This window comes from Notamacropus eugenii, chromosome 2, assembly GCF_028372415.1.
Source record: "Notamacropus eugenii isolate mMacEug1 chromosome 2, mMacEug1.pri_v2, whole genome shotgun sequence".
Lineage (NCBI taxonomy): Eukaryota > Metazoa > Chordata > Mammalia > Diprotodontia > Macropodidae > Notamacropus > Notamacropus eugenii.
The window spans coordinates 26,027,763-26,038,463 of NC_092873.1; the positions used below are offsets into that span (position 1 = coordinate 26,027,763).

Below are 10,701 nucleotides of genomic sequence, written 5' to 3' on the forward strand. Positions count from 1 at the left end.
GGAGCACGACCACTGCCCCATGCCCGGCTGCCCTAGCCAATCCGTTGCTTTCCTGGCCCTTGGGGTCCTATTTGAAAAATAACCCTGCCAAGTGATTTTTCAACTCTTCAGTATCTATCTCCTTCCAAGGTGAGGGCCCCAATAGTCTGGGGGCTCCTGGAGGGAGGTCAGTGCCTGGCACAGAGAAGCCCCTCAGGAAAGGCTGGGGAATGATGACGCTGACCAGTATTTACGGAGCACCTACTGTGTGCAGGCTTTACAAAGGAGATGTCCTTGACGGTTGGGGATGGTTTGGTGGATTCCTGGTGCGCTGTCCACATCGGGCAGTGCTGGAGTTCACCCGGCTGGGAGTTGAGCCTCAGTGTCCCCAGCCACAAACCAGGGATCACCAGACCAGCCCCAGCCTCGGGCTGCTCAGAGGTGGATCAAGTGTTTGCCCAATTCCGATTGTTCTCAGTGCGGGTTATTGTGGTAAGAGGATGACTCAGCGGGCGCAGAATGTCACTGTGGGCGCTGCCGGGTCCAGCCTCCTCCCGAACTGCAGATTAGCACAAACCCACCACAGTCTTGCGGGGGAGGGGGGGGGAACAGTGTGTGTGGGGCACAGTGGGGGGCGGATCCCCGAGCTGCGCGGGGGGGGGGTAATGTGGGGGGTCACAGTGGGGGGACACAGTGGGGGGCGGATCCCCGAGCTGCGCGGGGGGGGCACAGTGTGTGGGGGCAGATGCCTGAGTTGCGCGGGGGGGGTAATGTGGGGGGGTCGCAGTGTGTGGGGGGTCACAGTGGGGGGCGGATCCCCGAGCTGCGCGGGGAGGGGGGCACAGTGTGTGGGGGCGGATCCCCGACCTGCCTGGGGGCACAAGACCATGAAGAAGGCTCAGGCCTGAGCCAAGGCCCCAGGGGACCCCTCCCCCCAGAACCCCCAGACCCCGGATCGCGGCCGCAGAGCCCGCTCCTTTCTCCGCGGTCCGCTCCTGGGTCCGCAGCTTTTGCGGGTTAAGCGCAATAAAACCTGGCCCCGCCCTTGGGGGTGGGGGGGTGCGGCCTGAAGCAGCAGACTTGGGGCCAGCCCGGAGAAGTGGGGGGAGGGTGTCTTTCCCGCGTGGGTGTGCGCGCGTGCGTGGGTGTGCTGCGCGCGTGGGAGCGGGGCGCGTGGGGGAAGCTCCTCGTCCCACTGCACCTGCGCGTGCGCGCCGCCCGGCCCCGCCCCGGGCCCGCCCCCTCAGGCCCCGCCCCGCGCGCTCCGGTTAAGGCCTGCTCGGCAGGCACGTGACCACTGCACCCTCCCAGGGCATCAGCTGACCTAGAAGTCGAGCCGAGTCCGGACTGCTCCGTCATCGCCGCGGCCCCGCGCCCCAGCCCGGCCGCCATGCAGCACCCCAGGCTGTGCCTCCTGCGCGCCCTCCTGCTATGCGCGGTCGCTGCCCCCCTGGCGCCCGCCAGCGCCCTCCTCAGGTGCGCCCTCGGACCCAGGGCCGGGCTGGGAGGGGAGGCCCAGCTCCGAGCGCCCTCGGACCCGGGGCGGGAGAGCAGGGCAGGGCCAGCTACGTGCGCCCTCGGACCCGGGGCGGGAGAGCAGGGCAGGGCCAGCTACGTGCGCCCTCGGACCCGGGGCGGGAGAGCAGGGCAGGGCCAGCTACGTGCGCCCTCGGACCCGGGGCGGGAGAGCAGGGCAGGGCCAGCTACGTGCGCCCTCGGACCCGGACCCGGGGCCGGGCTGGGAGGGGAGGCCCAGCTCCGAGTGCCCTCGGACCCGGGGCGGGAGAGCAGGGCAGGGCCAGCTACGTGCGCCCTCGGACCCGGGGCGGGAGAGCAGGCAGGGCCAGCTACGTGCGCCCTCGGACCTGGGCTAGGAGGCCCAGGTCTGTGCGCCCTCGGACCTGGGCTAGGAGGACCAGCTCTGTGCGCCCTCGGACCTGGCCTAGGAGGGCCAGCTCGGTCCGCCCTCGGACCCGGGCTAGGAGGCTCAGGTCCGTGCGCCCTCGGACCCGGGGCTGGGAGAGCAGGGCAGGGCCAGCTCGGTGCACCCTCGGACCCGGGGCCGGGCTGGGAGGGAAGGCCCAGCTTTGAGCGCCCTCAGACCCGGGGCCCGGAGAGTAGGGCAGGGCTAGCTCTGTGCGCCCTCGGACCCGGGCTAGGAGGCCCAACTCCATGCGCCCTCGGACCTGGGTTAGGAGGCCCAGCTCGGTGCGCCCTCGGACCCGGGCTAGGAGAGTAGGGCAGGGCCAGCTCCGTGCTCCCTCGGACCCGGGGCCGGGAGAGCAGGGCAGGGCCAGCTCTGTGCGCCCTTGGACCTGGGCTAGGAGGCCCAGCTCGGTGCACCCTCGGACCCGGGCTTGGACTGGGAGGGAAGGGCAGGCACAGCTCTGCCCCCTCATGGCCCGAGGAGGGGGGCTTCCCCAGAAGAGGGGCACTGAAGCACTTCACTGCACCCTGAGCCCCAGTGGGGCCAGGCTTCAGGGGTCCCATTCCAGGGGATCCAGGGTACCCGTGGGGTCCCCTCCCCCCAGCGCCCCTCATCCCCTGCCCGACCTTGAGCTTGGTGGAAGGAGGTGACCTTGGGCCATCCCTGCCTGCTGCGGAGCCTCCTCTACTCTTATAAAATGGGAGAAGCTGGCCCTGCCCACCCCCGGGGTGCCTTGGAGAGCTGGGGCTGGAAATGAGGCCCGAGGGGTGGGCTGGAGTCGGGCCCCAGCCTCCCCTGCCCTGTCTCAGTTGTCCCACTCTGAGCACTGGCCCCCCTCCTGTGGGTGGGAGGAGGGGGCACCCTCTTGGGCCCCAGAGAGAAGGCTCCAGGGACAGGTGGGCTGGTCCCAGGCCCCTGCAGCAGGGGGAATTACCTTGACCCCAGGCCTGTCTGGCTCAAGGAACCTGGAGGAGGCAGGACTTGGAACCCCCTCCCTTGAAAGGGCAAGTGGGAGTCCAGGGCCTCCCTTGGCTCAGGTCCAGGAAGGCAGCTAGACTGTGGGGTCCTCGGGTCCAGATCCCCTTCCCTCTAATCCAGCCCCGGGAAGTGGCTGGTAGGGAAAGCTGCCTCCTTCCTGGCGGGGCTACCAAGGCTGCTGGGTTACCAAGGCCACGGTACCCTGAAGGCCCAGCTAGGCACCCAGGAGGTACAGCAGGACTTGTTCTAACCAGGCCTTCCCTCCTTTCTCCCCCAGAATTCCCCTGCACAAATTCAAGTCCATCCGCCAGACCATGAGGGAGGCTGGTGGCCCTGTGGAGCTGGCCAAGGGGCCCCTCTCCAAGTACGCGCTGGGGAGCCTTCCCAGCACTGGTGGCCCCATCCCAGAGATGCTCAAGAATTACATGGATGTGAGTAGACTCCGACTTCCCCTGCTCTTCCTTGCCTGGGGCTGAGCAGGTCTCCCTACCCAAGGGTGAAGGCAGACCTCCCAGCCTTGATCCCTCAACACCCCTGGGAGGTGGATGCTGTTACTCTCATTTTACTTGGGAGGAAACTGAGACAGGTAGCATTTAAGTCACTTTCCCAGGGTTTCCCTGACTTGACGTTCCCCTGGGCCATACCTGGAGAAGGCCTGTGGCTTCATGCCACAGGAGGTAGCCTTTGGGCTACCTGGGGCCTTCTGGGGTCATCCAGGCACGTGCTTAGATCAGCTGCTGAGTCTCCTGGGTCCCAGGCGCCCCCCCCCCCCCCCCCCCCCCCCCCGCCATGTGCTCCATGACTCAGCCCCAGGCTGAGACCAGCCGGCAGGACATCTATCCCCAGGGCTGCCCATTGCTTCTGTCCAATCTCTTGGCCCAGACTGCCCAGCAGGGGCAGCCCTTTACCCACAACCAGACAAGCTTCTTCCACACTAGCTGACACACTGGGCTTGACAGATGGGGAAACTGAGGCCCAGAGAGGCAGGTTAGGTGCCCAAGGGTAGTGGAGGTCTCTGGTTCAGGGCTCTCTCTTTAGCCACTGTGCCCTCCTCACACCTTGTCTGGATGCCTGGACCTGGAGCCCCAGAGGCAGGAGGGTTGGGAGCTCATATTTTCCACTATGGGACTTAGGGGTGGCTTGGTGGCCTAATGGGTAGAGTGCTGGGCTTGCAGGGTGGACACCTGCCTCGGACCCTTGTGAACTGTGAGGCTCTGGGCAGGCAGGTCCACTCATCTCTGGGCCTAAAGGATTGCACTCTAGAAGCAATGCCAGGTTTGAATCTTCACCCTGTGGCCTTAACATTTTCATCTGAGTATTGGGGTCATTATCATCACTTCTGCTTCCCATCTGCCTTTGATCAGGCCCTCCCTCCCTCCCTCCATTCCTCCCAGTGGCTCCATTATCAGATCCCATGATGCACTGCCTTCTTCTCTCCTAACCCCCACCCTTCATGGAGCTCTGGGGGAGCCTCTGGTTTTCCCCAAGGCTCTGACTCGGATATTCTTCCCCTGATTTTAAGGCTCAGTACTACGGAGCCATTGGCATTGGAACCCCGCCCCAGAAATTCACCGTTGTCTTTGACACGGGCTCTTCCGACCTGTGGGTGCCGTCCGTCCACTGCAGTAGGTGGGACATTGCCTGCTGTGAGTACCCAGCCCCAACCTGGCCCCCCACCCTTGCCCAGCTGGTTCTCCCCCAGGCCTGGTTGACCTTCGAGAGAGAGTGTTTGTCCAGGGAACCCTGTAAGACCTTGGAGGAGTAGCTGCAGGCCCTGCCCTGGGGAGCTGTTGGTCTGCTGGGTGGGCATGCTGATCCTGGCCCCAGCCAAGTACCATGGCAGACCCTGAGACCAGACAGTGCTGGCTTCGAGGATGAGGAGAGGGCTCCAGGACCTTGGCCTGGCTCAGTGTCTCCTCTAATCAGTGTGGGCCAACTTGGAGGCAGAATTGGGGGTGGGGGGGTGGCCTCGGGCCTCTCATTCCCCCCACCAGCCGGAGGAGTTTGACTGATGGGCCCTCTTCCCTGTCCCCCTGCCTGGACCTGTTCTGTGGGGACGACTCCCTGCCCTGGGAGAAGGACAGAGTTCCAGGTGAACCTGTTCTTGACTCCCCAGTCTCACCTCTTACCTGGACCCACAGCCCTGTGCCAGGCTGCCTGTCAGGGAGGCAGCTTCCTGGCCTCCCCTGGGACAGTCATAGTGGAGACCCCCAGCCTGAGGAGCCTGAGGGGAACAGGCTGGGCCAGGCCTGTGGGCATCATCTGACTGGAGAAAGGTTGATGGATGCTGAGAGGGGTACCAGGTTACCTGTGGGTGGGGTGGGGAGGGGGCCCAGTGTAAGGCTCCCCCTCCCCCCTAGGGCTACATAACAAATACGACGGGAGCCGGTCCAGCACTTATGTGAAGAACGGTACTGACTTTGCCATCCACTATGGTTCAGGCAGCCTGTCAGGCTACCTGAGTGAGGACACAGTCACGGTAAGTCTCTGATAGGTTGGAGGTGAGGCCCCAGAGCCAGTGAGGGAAGAGAAGTCCAGGAAGGCCCCTTGGAGCCTGGGGGCAGGGGACAGTGGAAGAACCATGATCTCAAGAGATGGATGCCACCTCCAGGGCAGTGGCATCTTAGAGGCAACCCTTGGCAACCTCTCTTCAGTGGTTGCCATTCCAAGGGTCTTCTTCCTGGGCCTCCATTTCTCCCCCGGTAAAATGAGAGTTTGCCCTGTGCCCTGAGGCAGGTCAGGCCAAATGCCTTGCAGGAATTAAGCCAGGCCTCATGTGGCTCAGTTTCTTCTTTTACCCCAGTTGGATTAGGTCAGGGGACTGGGGAAGGGGAGAGGCAACGTGCCCCCCCAGCAGGATCCAGCCTGTGGGCTTCCATTGGGCTGGCCTAGGAAGTCTGCCTGTAATCACTCCTTTGCCTGGGGCTGGCTGGGAGGATGAAAGGGAGGCAGAAGGTACTGGCTGCCTTCTGTTCTCACACCCACAGGGATAGACCTAACATGCCTGACCAGTCTCAAGGCATCGGGATGGGCTGAAGTTAGGGAGGGAAGGAGCCCCCTGGGATAAGACTTCATTGACCCTGGAAAGGAGACTCTCCTGAAGAGGTCTTCCTGGACCAGTTTGGGGTTTGTGACCTGGGTTTGGATGCCTCCCCCCCACCCCAACTCAGTTTCTCCCATCGGTAGAAGCGGGGATCCTCTAAGCCACATGTCAGGTGCCAGAGGCCATGGCTGGCAAAATGCATCCTCCTGATTGGGGGCCTCAGCCCTGGCTCATACGTGCAGGAAATGCTTCTGTACATGTTCTCTCCACAGCCTCCACAACCTACCCCACACTGGCTCCCCGGCTTCCTGTGTCTTCAGGCCCTGGCCTGGGGAGGGTTTGGGTTCTAACGCTTTTTGGGACTTCCCTCCCACCCCCTTCCTTCCAGCCCTTAGAGGGAGACCCTGGGGTAGGGCTCATTATTCCCACTGTCCAGATGAGGAATTCCCAGGTACCTCTGCTTTGAGGAGGGCTTGGCAGCCTCGATTTTGCTGATGCTTCCTGGCTCCACCTCAGGGATCAGCCACTCAGGGCAAGAAGGCCTTGGGTTGGCCTCCTTGTTGAAGCAGGGAAGAGGGAATTCACTTCCTTGCCCAAGGTCACCCTTGGTGGCCAAACAGAGGCCTGGGTCTCTGTCACTAGGGAGCTGGGCAGACCCCCTTCCCCATCCACCCTGGCACAGCAGGCCCCTGGGGAGGCCCCCACGCAGCCAGGCACTCGTCCAGCTTGGCAGCACGCTTTGTCTAAGCCTTTTGTTGGAGCTTCTTGGGGAGAGGGTCAGGGAGGGGTTGATCATGCCCACTTACAGGTGAGGAGACTGAGGCCCAGGTGGCAGAACCTGGAGAACTCGGTTGTCCTTGTTCTCGTCCCCCAGCTCCCCTATTCCACAGAGAGGAAGGGCTCGGAAAGCAGCAGTCTGAAGGTAAAGAAGCAGACCTTTGGGGAAGCCATTAAGCAGCCGGGCATCACCTTCATTGCCGCCAAGTTTGATGGTATCCTGGGCATGGCCTTCCCTCGCATCTCTGTGGACTCTGTCGTGCCAGTCTTTGACAATCTCATGAATCAGAAGCTGGTGGAGAAGAACATGTTCTCCTTCTACCTGAACAGGTGGGGGACAGACCCTGGGAAGGGCCACCTGGCCTGTGTCAGTGTCATGACTAGAACTGGGAGATGCCTTCGATAGGGGGCCTCTGCTCCCCTTGCTCCCTGCCTGAGGCTCCCCTGCCAGGCTGAGGCTCTGGCCATCTTGGCCTCTGTGCCTGCTGCTTCTATGCCTTCCTCCAGGGACCAGGAAGAGGCCCCTCCCTCCTCTCTCCTCCCCTCCCTCTCTCCTTTCCTCCCTCTTCCCCTCCCTTCTCCCCCTCCCTGCCCTCCATCCTTTCCTCCCTCTCCCCCTCCCTCCTTTCCCTCCCTCCTCTTCATCCCCCTCCCCTCCCTCCTCCTTCCCATGACTTCCAGTGTCACCTGGATGGAAAACCAAGTATTAACTCGTGGGGGGTTGCCCTAATTTCCAAGGCTAGCGAGGCTTTTTTGACCCTTCTCAGGTGCGGTGCTTTCCCTTGCTGGTGTTCCACGATTGTGTGTCTGCTTCTCCATTCCCTGGGCTGCTAGTGGCTCCTCCCTATGTCATCCTCATGTTCTGATACAACACAGTTTCCAGTTTTTTGCTGCTCAGAAGCGGGGCGTTAGGCCCTTTTCTGCTTGTCTTGGCTCCTTTGGGGTAGAGGCCCCCCCCACTGAAGTCTGTGGAGGTGGGATTTTCCAGGTGATTAGCCCTGGGGTTAGTCCAGAGCAAGTCTGCACAGCACGTGTCCAGCAGGCTGCTCCCAGCCCGAACGCCAGCCAAAGACCTTCAGGCAGCCTTCAAAGAAGCCTGGTCTAGAGAATGTTATGGGGCCTGCCGACATGGGCTGGCCCCTGCAGGATGGGGCTGAGAGAGGCCTTCCAACTCTCTCCCCCAATGGGAACTCAGGTGGTGACTCCTTTGCCTGCTGATGCACTGCATCCACCTGCTGGCCCGCATCCCAGAAACCCGCATGGGCTAGACAGGAGCTAGGTCCTGGTATGTGCTTACCAGCTGAGACCATCTCATTCCTGTTCCTTGTGCAGGGACCCCACCGCACAGCCTGGTGGAGAGCTGATGTTTGGGGGCACAGACAGCAAATACTACCAGGGAGACTTCACCTACCTCAATGTCACGCGGCAGGCCTATTGGCAAGTCCACATGGACAGGTAAATGTGCTGGGCTGAGGCAGCAAGGTTGGGAGGGAGCCCCTCACCCCCCAGAATACCCCCAAGCCACCTGCATGGTGGGATGGACTGGGGAGGCTCCTCTCCTCCCAACTTGTATTCCACATCCTTGTGGACCCTGGCTGGGGTCCTCAGAGACCACCCCCATCCACATCCCTCTGACTCCGGCAGCCTCTCAGAGCTCCCCCACAGCAGGTCAGGCCCCAGGCATGGGGGTTGAGGGAACCTTCAGTATTTCCAGGGCAGAGGAGGGCTGAAGCTTCTGGGGGGGACAAAGAACCCAGGTCTGTCTCCATTCTGCAGGGTGGATGTGCAAAGTGAGCTGACCCTGTGCAAAGGTGGCTGTGAGGCCATTGTAGACACGGGCACCTCTCTCATCACTGGTCCCGTAGCAGAGATCAAGAGCCTACACAAAGCTCTGGGGGCCCTGCCTCTGATCCAAGGAGAGGTGAGAGGGCGGCCAGGCTGGGGAGAGGGCAGCAGGGTTAGGCAGCCTGGAGGGTGGCTGGGCTGGGGAGAGAGCCTGGCAGCCCCTGGGACCAGAGGGTTCAGCCTTGTGACCACTGCCTCCCTGTCCTTGGTGTCTTGACAGTACATGTTCCCATGTGAGAAGGTGACCAGCCTCCCACCTGTCTCTTTTGTGCTGGGGCAAAAGGCTTTTAAACTTACAGGAGAACAATATGTCCTCAAGGTCAGTGGCCATGTTGGGGGCCGGGCGGGAGAGCGCAGAAGCCAGTGAACTGCCTGGTCTCATTCTTGGTGGGGGCCCGGACACACAGGCGGTGCTTAATAAAAGCTAGGGGGATTGCTTGACCTGTCAAGCACAAGAGAGGCTTGTCAACCTTGATGGTGCTAGGGAGGGACATGGATTGGGGTCCCCAGGGCAGCAGCCCTGGAAGGGAGGTAGGGCAAAGGAGAGCCGGTGTCCAGCAGCATCTGGGCCCTTGGCCGAGGTCTCATTCCCTCTGACAACCCAGGGTCCTGGTCTGAGGTCCTGAGTCTCCTGTTCACAGCAAACCGTCAATAAACATTTAGCTCCTATTCTGTGCCAGGCACTGGGCCAGTGCTGAGAGACCAAAGACCTGCCCTGAGGGAGCTCATGTCCAGTCAGGGCCTGGCTGGCTGGCCTGGCGCCCCCTGCTGATGGGCCCACAACATTCCCTCTAGGTGACTCAGGCTGGACAAACCATTTGCCTGAGTGGCTTCATGGGCATGGACATCCCCCCGCCAGGCGGCCCCCTCTGGATCCTGGGCGATGTCTTCATTGGCCAGTTCTACACCGTCTTTGACCGGGAAAACAACCGTGTGGGCTTTGCCAAGGCCCGCTAACCACCTGGCAGCCTGACTCATGCTGTCCCTCACCTCTCCACTGGGGTGGGAGGACTTCTATCCGAAGAATGTAGAAAGATGGTCCAGACAAACCACTGTCCCCCCCAGCCTTTATGGGGCCCCTGGAGCCCCTGCCCCTCCCCCACTAGTGCTGTAGTCTCAGGCTTCCTGTTTGTTGTCTCCCTCCCCCAAAATCCCCAGTCCCCACATACTCCTAGGCAGACCCGGACCAGAGCTGCTGCTGAGAGGTTTCTGTCTGTGTCCTCAGGCCTTTGGGGAGAGAGGTGGGAAGTGGAGAGAGCAGAGGTCTTGGATTAGCGCTTGAGAGACAGGAGAAGCCTCCCCCAGCCTCCACCTGCAGGGTCTTGGGTCTCACTCACTTCTCACACTGACTGAACCGAAAAGGGCTGAGCCACGGGCGTTGGCACTAAGCCACTCCAGGGAGGAGACTGAAATGTTGTCTGTGGCCTTGGGGCAGCACATGGTCCTCAAGGCCCTGAGGGTGGGGGGGCAGCTCTGTGGTCCCCAAGGCCCTGGGGGTGGGGCTGCTCTGTGGGCTCCACTCAAAATGTGAGGCTGGGCCCTTCAGCCCCTCCCCCAGCCCTCTGTATCTGTCTCACTCCTGTGATTGTAAACAGTTGGAATAAAAACAAGTTTTGGGGGGGACCTTTATCCTGTGTCAGTGTTTGTGTGGGGGCAGAGAGGAAAAGAGGGAATGGGGAGGGGCAAGCCATCTAAATATAGGCAGGAGGGGCAGTTTGTGAAGACAGCAGTTAGCCGAGGTGCTGACTCAGATGGTGGATGCATTTGTGGCTGGACACCCTTATGTCTGATCCAGTGACTTGGGCCCCTGAAGGATGAGAGTCAGGAGGAAGCGGGGCGGTCCTGCCTCACAGGAGTTTGCTGTGTGACCTTGGGTGAGTCATGAGCCTCAGCTAGGGAGGGAGGGCTGTGAGTTCCAGAGCAGCTGGTGCAGGCGGGATACAGGATGGGGGACCTAGCTGGGGGTACATTTGTTCTCCGTTATCACTAACACTTAGGGCTCTGGCAAAAGGAATGTAGGGCAAGGTGGGGCTGGAGAGGTGTGTGCTCTGTAGGTTCAGTGTAGGGTGTAGACCACTGGCTGTGTGTGCCTCTGCTGGAGCCAAGATGGGTAGCTGGAAGGAGTTGCCCAGGCATCAGCACCAGGGATGTT

The 10,701-nt window shown here is 61.8% G+C and overlaps 1 protein-coding gene across 1 annotated transcript; it reads left to right on the forward strand.

Moving 5' to 3' along the window:
• The first annotated feature begins 1,214 nt into the window (after positions 1-1,214).
• CTSD (cathepsin D) lies at positions 1,215-10,178 on the forward strand. The gene is made up of 9 exons (XM_072639504.1): positions 1,215-1,455; positions 3,162-3,315; positions 4,407-4,530; positions 5,245-5,363; positions 6,802-7,034; positions 8,037-8,159; positions 8,481-8,625; positions 8,770-8,868; positions 9,345-10,178. Exons 1-9 carry the CDS (start codon positions 1,370-1,372, stop codon positions 9,504-9,506), a joined length of 1,245 nt encoding a protein of 414 aa, XP_072495605.1. The 5' UTR covers positions 1,215-1,369; the 3' UTR covers positions 9,507-10,178.
• Positions 10,179-10,701: the final 523 nt, after the last annotated feature.